Source organism: Falco cherrug, chromosome 15, assembly GCF_023634085.1.
Source record: "Falco cherrug isolate bFalChe1 chromosome 15, bFalChe1.pri, whole genome shotgun sequence".
In the NCBI taxonomy this organism is placed as follows: Eukaryota; Metazoa; Chordata; class Aves; order Falconiformes; family Falconidae; genus Falco; species Falco cherrug.
Window position 1 is genome coordinate 5,186,578 of NC_073711.1, and position 24,033 is coordinate 5,210,610.

At 42.1% G+C, this 24,033-nt stretch overlaps 1 protein-coding gene across 1 annotated transcript in view; it reads left to right on the top strand.

The window, feature by feature from the left end:
- COL4A6 (collagen type IV alpha 6 chain) overlaps positions 1-24,033 on the top strand; it is a 139,466-nt gene that overhangs the window by 85,096 nt on the left and 30,337 nt on the right. Inside the window, exons 4-17 of the mRNA XM_055727498.1 lie at positions 2,774-2,908; positions 5,008-5,052; positions 10,797-10,913; positions 13,427-13,495; positions 14,967-15,002; positions 15,432-15,494; positions 15,962-15,997; positions 16,137-16,178; positions 17,043-17,135; positions 18,175-18,228; positions 19,638-19,697; positions 20,624-20,668; positions 21,891-21,944; positions 23,231-23,300. Of these exons, the coding sequence (XP_055583473.1) occupies positions 2,774-2,908; positions 5,008-5,052; positions 10,797-10,913; positions 13,427-13,495; positions 14,967-15,002; positions 15,432-15,494; positions 15,962-15,997; positions 16,137-16,178; positions 17,043-17,135; positions 18,175-18,228; positions 19,638-19,697; positions 20,624-20,668; positions 21,891-21,944; positions 23,231-23,300 (919 nt within the window). The remainder of the gene's footprint in view (positions 1-2,773; positions 2,909-5,007; positions 5,053-10,796; positions 10,914-13,426; positions 13,496-14,966; positions 15,003-15,431; positions 15,495-15,961; positions 15,998-16,136; positions 16,179-17,042; positions 17,136-18,174; positions 18,229-19,637; positions 19,698-20,623; positions 20,669-21,890; positions 21,945-23,230; positions 23,301-24,033) is intronic.

Below are 24,033 nucleotides of genomic sequence, written 5' to 3' on the forward strand. Positions count from 1 at the left end.
TGTGTTAATTACTCATGGCTTTTCTACAGACTACTGGACTACATATATTAAAGAATAAAGATTAAAAATAGGGAGCTCTGTTGATTCACTGTGGTTTCAGTTTGATGTAATCCACATTTTATGTGTAAGTTTGTCCTCCCTGCTGAGAGATGCTTTATTCTTTTTATCTTTTGGATAAGTAAGAGCAACCTGATGCCAAAGCATGGTAAAGACAAGGCACTTAACTTTTTACCGCAAGGTAAACTCATTGAGGTCAAACAGTAGTTCCACCTGGGGCTGAACCCTGGAAGTTTACCTTGTGGTAAAACCTGAGCCTTCATTGTGCTTTTATCCGGGAATTGCTCCTGCAAACCACAGCACTGCTCTTTATAATGCTTTTGTCTTGGGACAGTTCATGGGAGTGCTACTGAGTGACGAAAAATGCTGCTTTTTTAGCAGTGGAGGCAAGTCCTTTGTTTCAGCATAGAAAACATGATTTCCATCCACATAGACTTCAAAAGAAACAGTAGGGATTCTTGAGAGCCTGATTATCATGGCATAATCACATTATCAGAGAGATTAGAAGCACTTTACTGTGTCTTTATGGTTTAGTGACACTCTAAGGCACTGAAAAAATCTTTAAGTGCTGTTAAAATCTTTCTTGTAAGGCACTAATGCAAAAGGGAAAGAACATGTTTGATTCTTCTGTCAGAGAGCTGCAAAACTGAACACAAGCAGAATGTGTAGTTACTGGTCTTTACTGTCTCATCTAGATGTATTTCTCTCCAAGTGACCTGCAGCAAAGCAAAACAAAAGCCTCCTAAAATTGTAATTCCTATCAGTTCCAGTCATTGTGAAACACTGTCATTAACCAGACAATCAAAGTAATTGAATACAGAAGTGTTAGCAATTCGAACAAGTGAAGAATTCACAGTGGGTTTTCTCTAGAAACCTTGGTGGACTCTTGGATGCCGTGGCTTTGTGGGTGGTGGCTGGCTCTAACAGTAACGTGCCAGTTTTGAGGGTTTGTCTCCACTGCTGTGTTGCCTTGAGGTAAACAGTCCACAACCCATGTCTTTTGAGATGTTGTCTGAAAGACTCTGAATAGCTTGTGACTAAGGGAAGTTAAAAAAGTAAAGCTGGGGCTGCAAGTGAGAGCAAAGCATGTGATTTTCGTAACATTACTTGTTTTGTACGGTTGCCAAGGACCACTGAAGATTTGGGGATTAATGTTATGATCATATGGTTTCCCAATATAAAGGATTCCATTGATAATTAGCCCAGAGTGAAGAAAGCTAAAAATAATAAACAGAAAAGCCTTTTCAGATGGGAGTCTGTACCTCTGGAAGTGCACGGTATGGACAGTGTCTAGACAGAAAAGGTATGAAATAGAAAACATGCACTTGACCTCAGTTGAAAGGCCAGGTTGAAACAATCACAACAGAAAGAGCGACACAGGGGCATTGCTGTGCTTTAAAAGAAAACTGCTCCAGCACAGAAGAAACATAGACTATGGGAGGAGATGTTTTAGCCTAAACGGGTACTAAAACTGATCCTGGAAAAAGAAGTTTCAAAATCAGTTACAGGTTGTTTCACTTTGATGATTAACGTGTAAAAATGCATTTTTAAATTAACTCTAAAGTCTTTTACCTGCCAAGCCATGGAGTCAGGACTTTGTATGTCTCCAGCTGAGATTACTAAAACACTTGCAGCAGGGAGCTGCATTCCTTCTGTTTTAAGGAGTTAGGGAATAGAAGGGAAACACACTGCCATGGACATGAGTGTAGAGGAGAACTGAAAGGAGGGTGGGTTTGTTTGGGTTTTTTTAACTTCCTCCTGCATTCTATATCTTTTAATGTAAGGCTTGATTCTTTGCGTGGATAACTTCATGGAATCCAGCCTGTCTTGCTAGTAGAAAGCATAGCCCTAAACCTGCCATTTTCTACTGATACTTTGGGACCTGAGACTGTTGATCTCTCTCCAATTCTTTCTAAACAATCCAAATGAAAAGTTGAAAAATGTTAACACAAAACTCTGCGTTAAGCGTTCAGCTGCCAAGAGGCAGCTTCTGAGGTTAATAAAAAAATCAAAGCACCTACAGCAAATTTTTTTAAACATTGGCTTGTTTCAGAAGGCAGTACCAGGCTACTCTGCACATCCACGCAGCGCTAGAACAATGAAGTTCATCAGTCCGACGTGAATCTCTGCAGTTGTAGAAAACGCTGCCATCTTCGGGCACTGCTCACTCATTGCACCCTTCTTTCTGTGCTCCAGAAATCAAAATCCACAGCCCTGACTATAAGCTAACCAGGAAAGCACAGTGCAGTCGATCCCAACGTTGAGCCAACCATTGTACTAGTCTCAAATACTCGATAAACTGTGCCTTCTGACTGCATGTGACCCATGCACTTCTTGCATTTTGCCTTATCTTTTTGTTGTGCTTCATTTAATGCATAAACAAAACCTTTTTGCACTTTGCAGCTTGGAAATAGAGGTGCAAACTCAAGAAGCAGCAGCCAGTTTGATCTCAAAACACTTGCTTTCCCCTGTTCCTTCCTACAGCAATATAGGTAGTAATAAATCTTTCAGGAAAAAGAGGAGATTTCTTGGTATTACTCACGACTTAGCTGAAATAACCTCTGAAGATTCTTAATCTGAGAATGTACAGGGAAAACTTTAGGATGTCCTAGCTACCCTGAGAGATATCAAATTGCATTAAAGATTGAGTTGGATAGAGTAATTACAAAGGAGTTTGTGAACATGATGCATCTACTTATTTTTTATTGTATTTTAGGGTCGACCAGGACCTATTGGGCTTCAAGGACCAATAGGTGCACCTGGATTCACTGGCCCAGAAGGTCTGCCAGGAGCAAAAGGTGAGAGAGGAGCAGTGGGCCCCCCTGGACCAGCTGGACAGAAGGGCGACAAGGTAGGCTCAATGGTGACTTTTCTGTCCCTCCAATAGATCTGTGGCCTTGCCTATATTTTTGAATGAATAAAGATAATCTTGGACTATCTGCCCAGGGGTAAGAACACAACAGCATTTCATCAGTGTCTTTAGAGAATCCCCTACTTTTATTTTTGATTGAGAATACAGTTCCTAAAGCTGCTGAACATTGTAGCCATCCTGGTGCATGAACCATAGTCAAATGAGTATTGCTGTTGCAAGCAGTCTTTCAGTTCGCGTGCCATGGGATAAATGGGGTTTACTCGCACTACAGAATCATAGAATCATTTAAGTTGGAGAAGACCTTTGAGATCATCAAGTCCAACCGTTAACCTAACAGTGCCAAGTCCATCACTAAAACATGTCCTTAAGCACTGCATCTGTGTGGGAACACTCCCAGTTCCCTCAGCTGCAGCTCACAAGACTTGTGCTCTAGACCCTTCACCAGCTTCATTGCCTTCCTGCTCCAGCACCTCTGTGTCCCTGTTGAAGCGAGGAGCCCAAGACTGAACATGGTGTTGGAGGTGCGGTCTCACCAGTGCCAAGTGCATGGGGACAAGCACTTTCCATGTCCTGCTGGCCACACTGTTCCTGACACCAGCCAGGCTGCTGCTGGCCCCCGTGGCCACCTGGGCACAGGGCTGGCTCCTGCCCAGCCGGCCCAGCCAGCCCCCCCAGCCCCTTTCCCGCCGGGCACCTTCCCAGCCCCCTGCCCCAGCCTGCAGCGCTGCCTGGGGCTGCTGTGCCCCACGGGCAGGGCCCGGCACGGAGCCGGGTTGAACCTCACACAACCGGCCTGGGCCCCTCGCCCGGCCTGCCCAGACCCCCTGCAGGGCCTCCTGCCCCCCCGCAGGGCAGCACTGCCCCAGCCTGGTGTCCTCCGCAGACCGGCTGGGGGTGCGCTCAGTGCCCTCATCCAGGTCATCGATAATGATACTAGACAGAACTGGCCCCAGTACTGAGCCCTGGGGAACACCATGGCTCTCTGTGTTCAGAGAGACCTGGAACTGGTTCCTGTGTAGAAGATCCTGAGTTGGTATCTAGAAAAGCAAAAGTAATGTGCACAATTAAGAAAAAGACAGATAGTTTGGGTACCAGGACATGCAGAGCAGAGTTTCTTCCATGTTTTCCCAGCTACTGATAGGTGAGCTAGTTAAATGAAAACTAGCTCAATTGCACTTTCATATGCTGTAGTTACACCCCCTTCTCATAAGACAAAGAACCAAGTAAACTGAACATGATGGCAACGAAAGTCATTGCTTTGGTGTCGCATTCACCTAAAAGGCAATGGAAGATTCAAAACAAGGACTGAGTGCCAATATGAGTGATGGCATTTTCATAATTGTAGCAGATAACACTGAAATCCTTAAACCCAGATTTTGGAAGGCACAGAAACCCAGGATAGGAACTGCCCTTTAATGATTGGAACCAATTTCCTTGCACTGCTGTTTCTATCCATTTAAATGGATACATATGCAATACCAACGTGCATTCTATCTCTTTATCCTTCATGGAAGCAATATACTTTACCTTTCCAAAGGAAGAGCAGTTTAATCTGGATATTCTGCTTACACAGTCTGTTTTGCTACTATCCAGAGCAGAGCAGCAGAACCAAGAGAGTGGTAATTACTTGCAACTTAGCCAGGGGTGGTCTGATGTTAATACCGTGGTCTGCACATCCCTGGGTGGTGCTATCCAAGTGTAGACAGAAAAACTCCTAAGTCCTGTTGAAACTCTTGGAAGGTCAGGTGTGATACTGAGAATTAAGCATATACTGGATTGTTTATTTTCCTGGCATCTTGTTTTCCCCAGATGTGCAGTAGGAGACTATATTTTAACTTTAAATTGCCTGATTAAAACGTTCCTGAAACACTCATTTGGCATCTAGTCAAGCTCAGATGCTCAAGTTCCTGTCTTCACTGACCCCTGCGATCAGAGAGGATCTGCATTAAATAGTTTGCTCCTTTTGGTTTTGAAAGCTAAAGTCCATCACCAGAAGTGTCGGAGCAAGAAGCATCTCACAGGTAACTGAAATACACAGATTGATGAAGTGAAATATAACATATACTCTTTTTCTTCAGGGCCCAATGGGAGTTCCAGGATTTCAAGGCATCAATGGGATCCCGGTAAGTTTGCGTATGTAAATATAAATCACCAGAATGTTAGTCACAATCAGAAGCACGTAAGCACAGTGAGACTGTCCTAGCACATGAATGGTGTATCTCACAAGTGCTCACTTCTCCCTGGAGAGAAATGGCCATGTTTGTTAGTCCACATGGTGATTCCGTTCTGTTTTGTAAGAGGTTTGGATCCTGTTATGGAAAGATAGGAGGTTGATAAATCTCAAGAAGGGAGCCTGAGTTACACAGGGATCCACTGCATCATTGGTAAGCTTTTCTTTCAGCACAGTGTTCTGTCAGCACCATGTCTAGAAAACACTGTATCATAAAATCATAGATTTGAGGACTTGAAAGGGACCTCAGACAGTCAAATGGGCATGGTCAGCTGTGCTTCAGGCCATTAGGTGTTTCCTAGCCAATTCTTAAAACCTGCTGATGATGGAGACTGACTTCTTTGTTAGAAAAGCTTTGCTAATGTCTAGCTTCAGTCTTTCTTTCTGCTTTCTCTTAAACCTCTTAGTTCACATCTTACTCGTCATGGACACAGAGAGCAGATTGTTCCCTTTTACTTTGTAGTAGCCTTCTTGCATGTGATAACTGTTATTAGGTCTCCCTTAATCTTCTTTTGCTATGATGTGAATGAAAACAGTGATTAGAGCTGAGGCCCTCCAGAGAATCCTTGCTTCTTTCTCCACTAGGTGCTAGTTCTGGTTTAGGTCTAAGCCTTTCAGAAACGTAAGACAGGAAAGAGAAATTGCTGCATTTTCCAGGTGGTAGGTGTAGGTGGCCATTTTCCCTGGCCATCAGGATTTTTTTTGTTTGTTTGTTTCATTCTTTGGATCTTTAACATTCTAGTGACAGTTGTTTCCTTTCAACAAATGATGTGCCTAGAGTGTTTTGACCAGCTTTCTTCTGCTTTGGTGTTCCCCGAAGATGTTGTACAATTTACCTCAGGGGAGTTTTAGCTGGGCCAGCTTTAGAAGTTGCTGCAGACTTCCTTGCTCACTCTAAACTATTCAGCTCATCCTGCTTTCTCCTTCTGGTATTAGAATTCTTTTTCTTTTCTTGATGACATTTTTCCATCTTCTGTATCCTTGTGTCTTCAGACTATACTCATGCTCTTTCTCATCTTCTCTATTTCCTCAGCTGGCCAAGAGCTTCAACAGTTGAGCCATGTTTTCTTACTTCCTATCAAAAACTGAATTGTTTTGAGGTATTGGCTGAAAATGCACATTTGGCCCTGTAAATGAGCCTGTTTGATTCCAGTTCCTTCCTGGCCCTTGTCCTTCTCTCCCCCTCTGCTCATCCTTGCCTGTTTTCTCTCCTGCTCTACTCCCTTGCTGCTGTTTTTTTCTTTTCCCACCAGCCAACTCTCTAGCTCTGAAGAGAACAAGCTGTTCCCATAATACTTAATTTAATTGAACACACTGTGGGAACATGCTGTTCTCGGGATACTTTTTCAGATGAGGCTCTGGAGAAAGGGGATTCCCAACAGTGAGGGGAGGCAGAGATACAGCAACAGCCATTGCCAGGTAGTTGGCAGCAACAGGCATTCCAAGGAGTAGGGGAGGTAAATGAGAGGATTCAAAGCCTCCAGCATATGCAGACCTCTCTCTGCTTTACAGTGTTCTGCAGGTGGGCTCATGGGAAAGAGGCAGGTTTTGCTGGTCATAAACAGCAAAGTGCTCACTACTGTGAGTCTTCTGTGCGACCGTTGCAGGACAGAATAAGGGGGAAGGGCAGCTAGTTTGTACTGTTTATGTTCTAGCCATTGTGATAAATACTTCTATTCTAGGGTGAAAATAGCGTCCCTCACTGCTTGAGAAAATATTTATGCTTTTGCCAGTTGCATTTCAGGATAAGGGAGTAGCTTAGGTTTGTTGTGAAATTTTTATGAACATATGTACATCATATGGATGGATGAAATGCAGAGCAAAGGAGAGAGAGCACGTGTGTGCTGATGCGTGTAAAAGAGAAGTAAAAATGTATTGCTATCTCTGCACAAGAATTAACATGTAAATACGAAGAGGGATTCTTCATGCTAACATGGGCAGGTATTTTAGTCATGACCAAAGGACTGTAAGGCTGTGATTCAGAGGGGAATCCCACTATTGACCTTAAGGGAAGTGGTGTTCCACAGAGTTCCTTCCCTGGGCCAATGCTGGTGGCAAGTGAATCATGTTGTTGCAGCTGGCCTGCCTAATCCCTTTAACCTAGTAAATACAGCAGCTACATGTGTTTATTGCTAGCCTTTCACGTCACACTGTAGAAGAAACTCTCAAATCCTTAGCCCTGCTCGGGAAGTTTATTTTTTCCTGTAGGACAAGATTCAAGGACACCTGGCAAAGGCTGGAACTGGAGATGGGAGATGTATATAGCCTTTCGTGAACTATCCAAGGAAATACTTCTATGAAAAGTGAGCCCTTGTCTGTACCATGAAAGCTAGAGCTACATGGAGAGACAGAGTTCTCTATTCTGTGACCCTTCTAGACAAAACATAAGCACTTGGTGATGGCTGTAAAAAGACCGCTTTGCCATAGCAATCCATGAAACTGCGTAATCAATTAGTTTTGTGTTCACTTTTAATTGCATTTGTTTCCCTGTTTTTAAGTATTTGTTGAGCTCTCCTGTTGGGATCACCTTTGTGCTGTTTGATTTAGAAAAGAGGCCCCCTGGAATCACAGTGTTAGTATATGAGCAAGAGTCAGATAAAGCAAGTGCCTGGATGAACAGTTCAAGTTTCTTTATCTGTCTCAGAGGGAATGTCTCCTTTTGTGAGAGCAGAGAGCACAAGCAATCTCTCCAGCCTGTGTTTTAGCTCAGGTCTGTGAACAACTCACCCTGCCATGTATAAGTAAACCCTGTAAAAGCCTTCTGCCTTAGTCAACTGAGGTGCTCGTGCTGAATTGGCACATCCGCCAAACAGGAATGGGAGGAGGTGAGAGCAGTGAAACTATTAACCACCAGGTTTCAGGTCAAAACTGCTCTTTAAATCAGTATTTTAAATCCCTGGGGGAAAGGTTCATTTAAGCCAGAACGTTACAGCTCTCAAGGAAGTCAGTTGTGGGTGCTCAGTATCTCCTCAAGTAAGGTTCTTAAAACAAAACATTGCAAACTGTGATAGCAGGATAGCTAGAAAGTAGGAAATCCTGTGGATGTTTTTCCCTAAAGCAAAAGAGACAGCGGAGGGGTGTGTGTCTGTGTCATGCTTTGGCTCAGAAACACAGACATGGATGCCGTGGGACTAAGTGACGGGAACACAGATTTATTTCATACACATAAGAAATCACTGTGGTCAGCAAACTTTATGTCCTCTCCTTGTGAGCCCTTCTCACATATTAAGAAGATACCAAAATCCTTTGGGCCACTTGCAGGCTGTGTTGGTCCAAGAGTTAGGAGATCTCACCCAAAGTGTTTCCCAAGACATGAGGCCACCAGTCAGCTGCCTGCCATGGGCTGGCTGTTGGCCAGCACTAAAGGCTTAGCGCTTGGCTCCCTGTTGTCCGGCTCTGAGGGGCAGATGTTGGCCATTCAGCTTCACTAAATCTTGCAGCTGGTCACCTTATGTTGTAACCAGATACATGTGCACTTGTCCCACGTAGCTTCTGGTTTCGTTGGTGCTGTGAACAAAGTGAAAGACCTGGTAGACACTGGCCACTCTGGCCTCCCTCTGCTGTTACAGCCTGTCCTGTCAGAAACTTGCTGCTCTTGGCTATGACGTTCCACATGAACGGAGGAGGTGGGCTGCCACTGATTTGTTCCAGCTTCGGGAACCAAATGAAATAGTTTCTAAGAGACAAACCTAAGTGGCACTTAATTGGTGCTTCAGCCTTCTCCTGTCACTTTACTAGGGTCTGGCAAGTCCCTGCTTGAACACCATGTGAGTGTTTTGACAAATCGTCAGGGCAACTGGTGCTATGTATGCAGTGATGCCTGATGCTAATGGTTTAAGATGACTTCATTCCATGTCCTGAGGCCTTGTTTAATCTCAAATTTATACTTGTCTGGGTGAGCTGCCGTGATCCTGTAGTGGAGACACACTTCACATTCATTCACTTTGCACCTTACTGACTGACAGAGAGCAGATCTGGGCTTTCTCCCCTTCTCTCCATTTTGTTGGCACAAATTGCAAAGCAGTTGCCAAATGAGCTGGACCAAGGAACTCATCTGGCTGAAAATTAACCTCATTAAGAAACAGCACAGTTATTTCTCTGCTGTATTGGTTTCCTGCTCCAACTCGCCTATTCTGCCTGTGTCTGTGCCAACACAGGGAAAAGGTAGGTGTGAGTAAGCAGGAGTGTGCAATGGCCCTCCTGGCAACAGCTGAGACCGGTGATCAGCTTGAGTATTTACGTAATTACGGCCTAAGTTGCTCTGCATCCTTGGGAAAGTCACTGCTACTGTGTGCTCCAGCTTCATATCCGTAAAATGAAAATTATAGCATTCCCACATTTTTGCAAGGCATTTTAAGATCCTTAGATAAAAGGCTTTACGTTACTGCAAAGTTCTTATTGGGTTTGGTCAGAGCATATGCTCTTGGCTTGGACTGGGAAGACCTTTTGCATCACACATGTGTTTTGTTTTAAGTGTCAGGCATGAAGAATTGTTAATGTTCTGCTTTATCTCCGTTTTATCCATGTTTATTTTTTTTACTTTCCTAGTGTGAGTCATAACTTGTTTAATGCCATATCTTAAGGATGAATCTTTGGGATCAAACAAACGTACTGTTGGGATGAGTCAAGATCAGGGTGTACAGAGGGGAGGGGGAGAACTGTCAGTTACTGATACTATCTCCATAAGTTTCATTTTAATTCCTGCCACAAAATGCCACCTTTGAGTGCCACAGAACTCATTTCTATGAGAAGGGTAGAATAAGGAGCTGCTTGAAACCTGGGCAGTGTGGCTGACAGTTCTGCCTTTCCGTGTTTTGCCTACACATAGCTGTATGACACTGAAGAATAAGTAACTATAGTCTCAAACTTTGATCTCCTTTGCACCGGTACCATGCTGAATAACTCCAGTCAAATTAACAGAGCTATACTAGGGCTAAATATGTGTGAAATCAGAATTAGGTACACTTACATTCTACTCTGCTTGATTAATAATGGACCATTACAAATTCAGTCTTTTAAATGCTGTTAGTTTAATTGAGTCTTTCTCCCAGTTGCTTTGCCTAAGATTTTAAGTTTAATATAACAAGAAAAGCTGTTTTGCCTGAATGCCCGATGTTGGAGCTGTAACATCTGTTGAACTATTAAAGCAAAGAATCCACACTGGAGAGGAAGAGAAGTCACTGAAACTTTAAGCAGAGTGCAGTTATAAATGCTGAGTATTGTCAAGTCTGCCTCTGCCCTTGTTTTTACATGAGCAACTCCCATCCTGGTGTCAGGTGCACCCTCGCGTGCTGTTCTACACTGTGTTACGTGCCATATGTTTCAGACTGCGGTGGGATGAGTATTGCCCTTTTGGGACCTACTCATGCACAAGTTATGTACTTCAGGAAATTATCCCTTGGAGAAAAAGGTAATTAAATGAATGCAGCCAATGTTCTAGGATTGAAGCTTTGGGGAGGATAAACAATGCTGGCCAAAGAAGGTAGTTCTGTTGCAGTCTGCCATTCGCTGACCTTGAGTGGGAGTTGTGTGTTTTGTTTTGTGTTGCCATTTGGAAGATATCAATTTTCTGGGGACAGTATTACTAATGAGATAATGTATCCTGTCAGTCATTCTCTCTTTTTCCCGTTTACACAGGGTCACCCTGGGCAATCTGGACCTAGAGGTCTGCCTGGCCTCGATGGCTGCAATGGTACCACTGGGAGTCCCGGCGTTTCTGGATCAGATGGGTTTCCTGGCCTGCCTGGGTTGCCTGTACGTCCCAACTTGAATGTGGTGTTCTGTAGTCACTAAGCTAGGATTTGCTTTTCCTGCCATTGTTGGAATAGTAACTCCCAAGTACTTGGGAAGAACCCTAATAACCATAAGCACTGTTAGAGCTCAGTATCATTTTCTTACTGAAATTCCACTCTGGGGATGATCCTGTGAATTCAGTATGCTCCCACACCAAGTTATACCATTGTCAGTGGCAGTATTTAAGCTAACACGGAAGAAACCATGATGAAGTTTTAAGAAACACAGTGTCAAACATCTTCCACCTGGCATGTTTCAAGTTAGTGGATGCTGCTTCAGGAAAGGATCTTACCACATGTTCAAGTCTATGTATCAAATATTGGATGCCTTCTTTCAGGTCTGAAGATAGTCAAAAGCTTCACTCTCACTGAGTGACAATAGGATTTACTTTTCCAGGGTACATGTTTTACTTTTGAAAACACTTTTCTATCAGATTGGAGTTTTATCTAGGCTGCATTAGACATCTTGAAGTTAAGTATCTTATCTATTCATCTCCCCTCTTACAGAGAATGGTACTTGTAAGAGCGCTTCTCCCCATCTACCTCTCAGGGTGAAATGTCTTTGGAGATACCCATTTTTCTGCATTGACTGCAGAGGAAGGGGAGGTAGCTGGGTCATGTTTTAAGTGGATAGGGTTGAGTTTAAGAATGGATAGGATTAGTTTAAAGAACTCTACGCTTAGATGCTTTTGGGACTTATAGTCTTTTATAGGAGTGTGTGGTTATTTTTGAAGTGTAAGCAAAAAGTATTTGACTTGGTGTTAAATCATTTGACAAATTTTTGAATATTTGTTCACATTCAAAGCCTGATCTTACAAACACAGGTCATGTGACTAATTGTACATGTAATGGAATTCCTTTGCACGTATACATGAAGAAGAAGAAGAAAGCACAGCTGGCGGGTGTAAATGATGCCATTTATTTCAACATTTCTAAACTGTGCTAAGACATCTTTACAAGTTCTCCAGACCTGAAATTAATATGATGCTGAAAAATACAGAAACAGTAAGGTCAAATTAAAGTACTGTTTTCTAAAGTAACTGATTTACTTGTAACTGCTGCTCACATTTCTATTTTGTAATGCTTCTAGGATCACATTTTATCAAGAAAGCTGCTTGGATCAGCCAACCCCTCTCAAATTAATTTGGCAATTAAGTGAAATCATGTCAGATAAGTTGGATGAGATGATCAGATTAGAATGAATTGGGTAAATCTAGAATTATAAGGGCAGCTCTTTCAGATTCATGCAGTCTATCAGTTTTTTCTCTCATTAATTCTAAACAAAATTTGGTGATTTAATGTGTTAACAAGAGATAGAATCACAGACTGGTTTGGGTTGGAAGGGACCTGAAAGCCCATCTAGTTCCAACCCCCTGCCACAGGCAGGGACACCTTCCCCTGGACCAGGTTGCCCAGAGCCCTGTCCAGCCTGGCCTTGGGCACTGCCAGGGATGGGGCACCCACAGCTGCTCTGGGCAGCCTGGGCCGGTGTCTCACCACCCTCACGGTGAGGAATTTCTTCCTAATAGCTCATCTAAATCTCCCCTCTTTCAGTTTAAAGCCGTTGCCCCTTGTCCTATCACTACATGCCCTTGTGAAAGCTCCCTCCAGCTTTCCTGCAGCCCCCGTCAGGCACTGGCAGGCTGTGCAGGGTCTCCCTGGAGCCTTCTCCTCTCCAAGCTGAACCACCCCAACTCTCCCAGCCTGTCTGCACAGCAGAGCTGCTCCAGCCTCTGAGCATCTTCATGGCCCCTCCGGCCTCCCTCCGACAGGTCCGTGTCCTTCCTGTGCTGGGCCCCAGAGCTGCACGCAGCGCTGCAGGGGGCTCAGGAGAGCAGAGAGGCACAATCACCTGCCTCGACCTGCTGGCCACGCTGCTTTTGGTGCAGCCCAGGATACCGTTGGCTGGCTGGGCTGACAGCGCACATCGACAGCTCATAGTCAGTTTTTCACCCACTAATACCCCCAAGTCCTTCTCCTCAGGACAGCTCTCAATCCACTCGATCCATTGCCCAGCCTGTACCTGTGCTTGGGATTGCCCCAACCCACGTGCAGGACCTTGCACTTGGCCTTGCTGAACTTCATGAGGTTCGCACAGGCCCACTGCTCAGGCCTGTCACAGTCCCTCTGGGTGGCATTGATGTGTATATGACCAGGAGAGTTACACCATGTCAAACAGATTCAAATAGGATCTTAAAAGTTGTTGAAGGCCTAAGATAAAAGGGAAATCTAATATAAACAGGAAAATACCAGAGAAAATGTTTGCAGAACCTTGTTTTTCTAAAGCCGCAGGAAGTCTTAAGTTCTTATAATACCACAGCTCCCTTGACAAAGCTGCAGTGATACTTTTGCAGTTTAGTGGAGCCAGGTATTTGCCTTGTTCATTATGCTGAATGTAAATTCTTTCAAAACTAAATATTTTTTCAAGAAATTTATTTCTGACACTTCTTTTTTTTTTTTTTTTTTTAAAATCAGGGTCGTCCTGGCCCAAAAGGCCTTAAAGGAGAACCTGTTTTTGCTCAAGGCAGCCTTAAAGGAATGAAGGTAAGACTTGTCATCCCATAGGCAAAAATGCAGTACAAGAAACACTTATGTCCTACAGACTGCAGCACTGATGCTGCAGGTTAGATTGCTCATGATGCTAGACGTGGGTATGCTGGGTATATATGAACGCAGAGCTGTGAAAAAGGCCTTATGAGAACTTCAGTAATGACCACACAGAATAGTCTCAGAACTTGGAATTGCTTGGTCTTTGCAGAGTTCTTGTTCATCCCATACTGGGATGCTGGGACATTGCTCATCCTGTTACTGTTCAGTGTAGTTGCTGGTCCATCACTTGTCTCTGGAGAGCCAGCACCATTCGTTTGTGGTGTCGAACCATGGATGTGAGGAATTTCTTGTAAGCTTGTCTTGACTTATGTGAGGTAGCATGTGTGTTTCTAGATGCAGATGTAGCAAAGGGCCCTTGACCTACGCCTTGAACTTTCACGTAACTGATGTATTTCCATGTGCCAAGTTTGTTGAGATAACATCTCAGGAAACTCACATGTGCTTGTTAATATTTCTGCTGTGAGATCCCAGCTGCCTCCTAGCTTTTTTTGTACTGGGAGTACCAGTAAGCAATCAGTCACATTCTCGGTTTAAATACATGAATATCATATCCCACTTAGAGTATTGCATCCTTTGCTGCTGTGAAGTCAGGATTTTACTCTCTCTCTAATAAGAACCTCACCCTGAAATGTCTGTATCAAGTCTGTAATTTTCTTTCCTATACAGAAAATACAAACGACGGAGAGACGATTTCAGTTTATTGTTCAGAACAGCGAATGCGTTCTTGAATATGCTTATATAAAAGATTTGGTTCTTTGTTGCCTTGAAACAAACACTCACCGCCTTACCATGGTTTTGATTTTTGCCAGGAGTACTAGGTTTGGAATAAATTTACAAAGGATTCAGTACCTCTTGTGGTACTGAATTCAGCAATGTTTAGCAGCCTCATGCTTCATTAAATACTGAAAATATTTTATTCTGTCACGTAAGCTGCCTCACACTGACTTTATTGGTTGAAATGAAGAACTTTTCTAAAATTCTACCCACATCATAAACACTCATAAAGTGGTAAAAGTTCAATAGATCTTTATTTCTTCAGTATTTATGGGAAGTACAGATAATTTGATATACTAATGATATACTTTTATGTATTTTTATAGTGGTTTTGTACTGGAAGTTTTTATAGTGTACTTTCCAGTTTTTTACAATTAATACAATTTTTTTTCATGCCACTTTAGTTTCTCTCGTTACCCATAAATAAACTGGTTGTAATTTCCCTGGAGGTTTGGAATCTTTCCATTACCCAATTGAAACATGGAAGCACAGGTGTCAAAATATTTTCCCATTTACGCTTGAGCTAATATTAACTAACAGCAAATATTGCTATTTTTACAAAACTTAATGTTCCTTATAGTTTGTTGCAATAAAATAGTGTAATTTTTACTTATGCATTTATAATTTTTAGGGAGAAAATGGTCTTCCTGGATTGGATGGAATTTCTGTAAGTCATTTAGTTTGGAGAATTATGATTTTAAAGAATATTAACTAGTTATTTTTTCTTGTATTGGTTCTCAGGGATGCTTTTCAAATTAGTGGGCCATGTATTTATATGTGTGACCCCAGTAGCATGAGCAATTCCAGCTTTGTAATGGTAGGAGTGGATCCACTTATTGGCAGGGGAAGTCAGATTTTTTGCTGTTATCTGCTCCATTTTTCATTTTTCAAATCAAACTGTCTTCTACCTTTGAACTCTGTAACTTTAATTTTCAAGATGCATTTGATAATATGAAATGGATTGTTACAGTATTTAAATCAACATACTTAATCAGGGGATATTACTTAATGTTTCCTGAGACTCACTTTGTCTTTGGTTGGGGTTTGATGGGGTAAGTGCTACACATTCTGTATTTTTCCTGTGTTGTTCTTATAGGGCCCAAAAGGTTTTCCAGGTCCTGTAGGTTCTGCAGGCCCTATAGGATTACCAGGTTTTCAGGTAAGAGACCTCAACTGTTGCACTTGTTGACAGAAAAGTTCAAATGTTGGCAGTTTTCCTTCCTTGTTTGTATTTGCATCATGACAATGAGCAAAAGCGTGTGTGCATCTAAAAGGAGTAGCACAGCTGACTTCAGGCGTAGGGTACTTGAACTTTGGTAGTTTAATCTAATCCCAAAAGGGAAGGCTCCTCTCTGGAGCAGTGTGCGGAGCAGCAGTCATCAACGAGGGTTCCAGCAAAGCCCTAAAGTGCTGTCTACAGACCCTACATCATACTATTCTGAGCACTTCCTCAGAGGGAATACACTGTTATAGATGTGAAGACTTGAAGATCATGTGTATCAGTTAATTTTGCTTTGGAGGCAAGAGATGAAAATTCAGGTACCACTGCAGATCCCATCATTGCTCCAATTGTGTGTATCCTAATTAAGTCAAAAGAAATAAAATCTTGCTCTTGTTCACTTTTAGGGTCCAATGGGTCCCCCTGGGCCACCAGGTCCAAAAGTAAGTACCTACCTCTCCTGTCTTCCTTCTACACCTGCTCGTTGGCTTTTTTAACAGTGCTGTGGGCCTAGATGATAGTGATGCTGCTGTTGTGGTTGGTTTATTATTCATTCATCATTGGTTTTTTTTTCTCTCCTAGGGTAACATGGGACTAGGCTTTCAAGGAGAGAAGGGAGAAAAGGTAAGTGAAACTTATTCTGTTATGGAAAGAGCATGAGATAATACTCTAGTGTTCCATCATAGCTTGATCCTCTAGAAAGTTACTAGATTCTAGCATTTTCTTCTTTTCCTTTTTCTTTTCTTCTCTTGGACTGATTGACAGTCCAAATACTGAAGAGTCTTGCTGGTTTCTTATCTGCTGGTACACAAGAAAAGGATGGGAGCTTTCTCCAGATGAGGAAAAGGGAAAATCTCAATTAGCACAGCATTTTCATGGTTATTGAGACATGAGGTTATTAGACATCTTTAAATCTCTGTCTTTCAGTTTCTTTGGACCCTCAGCTCATGTATTGAATTGTTCTGCCGACTTCATTCTTTTTTGGCTTTCATAATATTCTTTGGGACAACTGATGTGTAATTTATAGTCTCACTATCCTAAATGGGTGTCCTGCAGTCTTTGTGAGAATTTACATTGGCATAATGGAGCTTCTTCTCAAAGTTCTCAGTGTGGGACTTGATCCTGCTGCTGTTAAAATTGGTTCTCAGCATTCTACATTTCTAATTGTTTATTGTCTTCTTTCATATTTCTTCCCAAAGTTTTTCTGGAGTGTTTTCCTGTTGATTCAAAAGCTGTACCTTTATTTTTTCCCCCTTGCCATGTTTTATATCCACAACTCTTCTGAAACAGATTTAATGCATTTTATTAATCTTAATTTTCAGTCTGATCTTTGGACTTCCATAACTGAAGTCCTGCGCCAGCATTCAGGCACACAGATATTATGTATGTGGGATATAATTAGAGTGGCTCTTTTCTGATTCACAAGCCATTTTCTTAGGATATCATACATGTTCTGCCTATGTTAATGGCTTCCTCTTCTGCCAATAGGGTGATGTTGGGCTGCCAGGCCCTCCAGGTCCCCCACCATCCACTGGAATACTGGAATTCATGGGATTTCCAAAAGGGAAGCAAGGAGAAAAGGTCTGTAAATTCAGTCTACAAACCCACCCCCTCCCCATGCTCCTTCATTCAGGGCTGAATGAAATCACTGGACAGTGAGAGCTGTTGTATTTCCAAATCAAAATGATTTTCTGAACTGGTTTAATCTGCCAGATGGCTATTGAATGAAAATATTCTTGGTTCCAAGCATTGTGGACCACTGGAGAATGCATACTCTCAGAAGGAGAAATCTGAAAGCTTTTTAAAGGTTTTCATCATTAATCCTAAAAATAAATGAACTGTAGTTCATTTCTGTTGGACCTATGAAATTGTGTCAACTGAAGCAAAAAACCCAAATCCATTTAGAAAAATAAATAAAAAGCTCCAGTTCTTTTCCTTTGGCTACGATGCACACTACTCTGAAATAATTGGATTTGTCTCCTTTACTTTGTTATCCTGGCATTTACTGAGACACATACTCATCAGTGTTTTTATGAAAGCTGTATGGATCTTGAGTTAAAGATTCCCTACACATCTGAAATTTAGGCATACTGAATTAATCCGGGACCTATACAGGCTGGTTTGGGAGCCCAGTCTGAGCTTGCCTAAGCCCCTGCATAAGTCATGAGACATACAGTCTTACTTGGTGGAGTTGTATTAGTGGGAGGTGAGATTCAAACAAACACCATTCCTTTTGGCTCACTCTTGAATTTGTAAGCGGGATTGTGAAGACATTATGATATCTCATCATGTGTTTGCTGCTTTCCATGAAGTACTGTGCATGCTCCAATTCCCTGAAGATATGAAATGCTTCTAGTTTGACTTCTAGCAATGGAGGGCAGTAGAACAGCAGTTCCCAGGTGGTGGGATTTGAAGCCATGGGAAGTGGTCACAATCTGTTGCATGCACTGGCACTGTGCTGAGAGACACTATATCTGGCACGTGATGACACAAATCAAGTATACTTGCTGACAAATTACAAGGCCTTATTTTAGGAGTCAGAAGCATGATGGGTAGATTGGGAAAAGTCTTGCTTTCACAGGCACAATGATTTATTGTGTTTATCTCTTCCCCTTGTCAGGGTGAGCCAGGCCCCCAAGGATTCCCGGGAGCCAAAGGATTGCCTGGCATACCGGTAAGGGCAGAGGAGAGTTTTTAATGTGGGCCTAATGAGTTAGATGGTTCAACACACTCGGAATAGCTCACAAGGTCTCTACAGGAATTTCTAGAAAACACTTTGAAAATCTGATAAAAACATCCACAAGACTTTTTGAAGAGTGTAACTGTAATCTGAATGGATTTTGTAGAGAAGAGAACGCTGTCCTACTACAGAGGTTTACAAAGCAGCCATCATTTCAGTGCCTGGAACTGCGGTTTGCCCAGGATGCCTTCAAGCAGACGTACCCCTTGCATGGCCACTTGATGGCAATGTTTCTTGATGTCCCACAGACAGCTAGACATATTTTTAAAAAATCCCTTGGGTTTTTTTTTTTTCCTTTTAACTATGTTTAATCATTTTTTTTTTTTTGTTATTTTGCTTTAAAGTTGTAAAGCACATGCAGATCTTTCTGTCTGTCTCTATATAGCCAGTTTTAAAATGGGCTGTTTAACATTAGTGCTCATAAACTCAGGAATGTGTAGCATCTTCTCTGTATGAATCAAGGACAACAATTTATTCCTGGATTCCAGAGAACTATTTCCCAGCTTATAACCCTTTGTAAACACATGTTATTTTTATAATTTTAGGGAATAAATATTTTGTGGAACTTCTGACTAATAAGATAAATTGTTTGCCAGCTTCTTCAATGTACAGATGTTCTTAGTAGAAAGACGTGCAAGAAAAACCTGTACATGAAGCACGGTTTGTTATTAGCCTTTCTGGACATGTTCCATTATGTGCATGTTTAGCTTTATGCATCACAAGAGGCCCATTGAAGCTGGTGGGATTGAACATATGTGTGAACTTAACCACAACCATAAGATATTTCAAGACTGAAGCCTGAAAATTGCTTAACTACTGTAACTCTCGCTGGAATTAAATCCTGGTGTTCTGTCTCTGGATTTGATACTTCTTGCTGACTGGGAAAACCACCAAATATTTCCAAATGTTGAGCGTGAAAATTCTAGTTTTGTGTCATTCTTAGGCTTTAGAAATAAAAAAAGTGTACTCTCCCTTGAGCTGCTGCTGTTAAGAAATGAGATTTGAAATAATTTTGAAATGTAGAATAACATACAGAGTAGCAGTGGCAGGACTTTGCTGTTTATAGCATAGGGTTACTTGCATTTGTTACTGGGAGTTGTGCCACGGTTTAAATGGATGGTAGTCATGGGGAATGGAGAAGGTGATGTACGGCATGTGCTGCCAGGTCTAGTTGATACAGGTTTGCTTTCTTGGGGAAAAGGGTCTCAGCAGAAACAGTCAGTTCCCCTTGTCTCTCGGTTGTACCGTTTATATTAATAGATGGGTTTGTGCTTATTTTGTCTTAGGGCTGTGCTATTCAATTCCAAACAGATCACAGATTTAATGCTGACATTTTTCCTCAGGGCTTTGGAGGTGCTGGAGAAAAAGGAGAAAAAGGTGTGCCTGGCTTACCAGGTGGCAGGGTACGTAACTTTACAAAGTCCTTAAATGCCTGTTCCCAAACACATGAAGTGGACCTTTCATCAACAGAAGCATTCCCAAAGCATGTAGGAGTCTCAGACATGGGACTGGATCCCACAGTAGCCAGCACCATACACCAACAGAATGGACAGATGGTTCTTATCTCAGTAAAGTCTCAGCTTAAAGGTGAAATGAAAGGTGTATGCAGACAAGGCAGTCCAAGAAAATAATACGGAAGTATTTAGTGGAGGTCTTGATAATGCTGGGCCTGTGTTTTTCCATATTTTGAAAACTTCACAGAAAAGGAAGCTTGCAGGAGGTCATAATGAAGATAATAAAGAGGCCTTACAGGGGCTTTAAGGAGCCCTTAACCAGTGCCAGAACCAGCCATGAGAGAACACAGATAAATATTTGGGGAAGTAATGGGCAAGCAGGCAATAGACGTTGGTCTAATTGGTCAGTGGATGTGGGAGTTAACAGCATGCTCCATCACGTGCCAGCCATAGATTCTTCAAACCATGATGATCTTGTAGGTGTGGTTATACACAGCAGGAAGACCAAGACATTCTGTTCTGCATGTGCAGAATACATTGTCAAGGCAAAAAGTCTTGATTGCATTGTTTCATGTCTTTATAATTACAAAGTACCTACCTAACTTCCTAGTAAGCTGAGACACTATGACTTATTTAACTTGAACCACTGATGAGAAAGACAAAGGCTAAAGAAGATGAGACTTCTTTTATCTGTTATTTGGCTGAATTCTTTCAATGATGATAGTTATTATTTGGGAGATGTGGAAAATCAGTGGTAGCTTCTCCTTTTGAAAGTTTTATCTTTTCACTCTCCTGCTGAGATATTTGGAGCCTGATAGAAGACAAACAGACTGAGATGGAGCGTCTGAAAGTTAATGTTTTTTTGCTGTTCCTAGGGTCTTCTGGGACTGGATGGATCTGATGGGATCCCAGGGAGAAAGGTGAAGTTTATTTCATTTTCTACTGAACTTACAATTACAGAAGCCATTGAACTTCTTAGGATCTACTGACTTCCTTATCTAGTGGCTCCAAGTTCACTGATAGATGAATGCACCTGCCTTATTGAACTAGTGAGAGCTAACTGGAAAGTCCATGTAAAATTCTAGATCCCTTTAGTTGTCTCTCTGGTTACCCCTACCTGCTCAGAGGACCACCTCCACAGATTGGAAATTGCACATTCCCTCCTAGAACGATCAACTCTCCTACTTTTCTCCTTTTGGGGTGGAAATGACCAGATGATCAAGGGACTGAAAATGTGTTAAAGCACTTCCACTTGCAGATTCAGCAGTGGAAATTGTTTGAGAAAGCAACTTTCAGAAATACAATTTTCATTTTTCAGCCTAGAATTCAGTCACTTTCTTGTGTATTTTGTTTTATGTGTGTCCTTTTCAAGATATACTGAAGGTGATGGTATATCCAATATAATCTAATTCTTATTGGTTTGTTAACATTATACGATTAAAAACAAGCCCTAAAGGGCAAGTTTCTCAGCAATACTGTGTATGGGCTATATTAGGGTCTACAACTGTCCAAGACTTCAGAATCATGGGCAAGGTTTAAAGTTAAGGCTCCCTGCTCCAGAGCTCTTGGAATATCCCATTTTGTCTGCAGTGGCAGTGGGTTTGCAATCCATACTGGGCCAGGTGGAATATGTTACCCAATAGAGAACAGAAGATCACTTCTGTGTAGATTTCCAGTCACACACCCAGACAGGGAATTTTGGTGTCCCTGTGAATGCTGCCAGGAAATGGATAGCTGCACAGCTGGATCTCCCAGTGTCACTTTACATGCTTTGGTGCCAGTAATTTGTTGGAGGGGAACGTGTGGAGGACAAGGAAGATAATGTTCTAGACTCCTCACTCCACAAGCATTTCTACAGTTCAGTGAGAACTTCAAGGTGTCCTCCTGATTTGGTTACCCTCATGCCTGCTCACAAGTTCTCACCATCTTTACAGCACAAGGAGGCCTGAAGGATCTCTGGTATTTTGTGAGCGCTGAGAAATTGATGCTATCAGTTTTCTCTATTTCTTCTGCAAATGTTTGGTAGGAAAATGAATTTGGTTTGTGATTCAGGTCCAGGCACTGCAGATGTCTCAGCTAACAAATAACGCCACTGTCTTATTGTCTCACTGTGTAACAATGTGCCCTTGTGTGACTTTGCAGGGTCATCCGGGTATTCCAGGCTATCCAGGACTGGATGGAGTCGAAGGCATGAAGGTAACTTCTCACATCAAAATACTTAAGCATTGGTTTTTTAAAGATATTTGCGTAAATACTTAGCATTTCCCCAATCAGGTCCCTTATTTACCTCTGCATCACTATAATTCAGTGTTTCAGTTCGTCATTTACTTTATTGTTAGGGGTAAAAATGAATGGTCGCTGAACTATGAACAGTCACCTATTTTAATACCTTTACAATGTTCATTCATCTAACTTAGAACTGTAGGTGTAGTCTCTCTGGTCTCTTTTATCCTTGCACCAATGCCATAGTTACTGGACAACTGGGACAAGATTAGATGGAAGTGGATGTTAAGATGGTTACCAAGGCTATCAGAAGTCTTAGGTGACAGATCTACAAATATTGACAAGCCTGAAAAGAATGTGTTCGATTTCTCATACTGGAAATGGGCAATGCGCAGCAGACGTTTTCTGGGTATATCACAACTTGGGCAGCCAGGCATCAGGAAACTGAGTGGGAAATGGTTGGGTAATAGTTTGCTGTGAAAAACGCTTATCCACCACCAAGATTGTTATATGGTTGGCAGGTGTGAAATGCGAGTAATGCAGGGCATTTTTGTGCAGAGCACATGGGAGAAGTAGTAGTACAGGTTTATGCACAGAGGAGTATTACTGGAAAAAGCAACAAAGCGTGCGCTGCCTTGGCTCTCTGCATGGTGTTTATACTTTGAGTGTGATGGCAGTTTGGACAACGGTCAGGTATTGCACTTCCTATTTCAAAGGGAATTTGATCCTGTGTTAGAGTGAGAGGAAGGAGTGATTCTGCAGTTTGTCACAACTTGCTTGTTCTACTTGGGTGATTTTATGGAGGAATCCATTTTCCTGGAAGTTCCTATTACTGGAAGTTCAGAATTCCAAGGCAACAGATAGCTGCAGCGATGAACGCTTTTAAAGGTGGGTATGTTCATAGCAGCCCTTTCACTTTTACCACAAGGTGAACAAAGAATATTTACTTGATATTGGTCAATATGCTGACATGATAACATCTGCAGCAGACATGGTATATATGTGTCTGTGCTTCCCGCTGAGGTAACGGGATGCCTTCAGAGGACAGTTGGATAGCAGCAAACACTTTATCTGAAGCAGCCATCAGTTTCATCAGGCAGTAGCAGAAGAGCAAAGTGAATTCTTCACCAAGAGAAAGAATGATGGTTAGTCAGTGAATGACCGCAGGCATTGCTACCATAATACAGTCTGTTTCCTGACAAGCAGTCTTGCCCTCCATCACCCATCTGAATGTGGCGTGAATCTGTTTTCTTCTACAGGGTGAATTAGGTGACGTCGGTCCCCCAGGCCCTCCTATTGTTATTGACAGGGAAGGTGTAGTCATTTCAGGTACACATTTCCATTTTGTTTTGGAACTCGTCTAAAGCACTTTTTCTGATCCAGCTTCCCTTCTTACTATATTTTACCACTTTTCCACATTGTGTATTAGGTCTAACCCATCCCTTGTTATTTTTCCTTTAATTTCTGTATTGATAGCATACAGATACTTTTGGTCATCCCATATAACTTTATAACTTTAGAGTTTGCAATAAACCTTTCATACCCTCATTGCAGAATGATATGTTTCAAAGCAGAGTGGAATTTAGTGCCTGGGAGGCTGACTGTGTGAGCACGGGGAAGTGCTGGTGTCTACCTGTGTGTCTGTCTTCAGTGTACTGAGGAAAAATGGCTTCTTTGGGTTTCTTGGAAATGGGTACTCTGAATGTTGTTCTGCTATTGTTTGTCATTCAATGTGGTAAGAATATTGTTGAGAAAATGAACTCCGTTAACACCACAGCTGAATGGGACCTGGATGGGAACAGTCTCTGAAGCTGTGAAGGTAAGGGGACAAATTGTGTGATTTTGCCTATTTTTCCTCCTTCACGTGCAGTCAAGTTTGAAACAACCTCTTGACAGGTCAGGAGGAATTTTTCCCATTATTTTTAATGTTGACTAACAGGTTTACTCTTAACGGCTTTGCAACCTTTGTTGTCAATGAGATAACTGGCCACCAGGGTAGTTGACTGAACAGAATCTTTCAGCAGAAATTCACATAGATTTCCCCCCTTGTTTTCCTGTATTT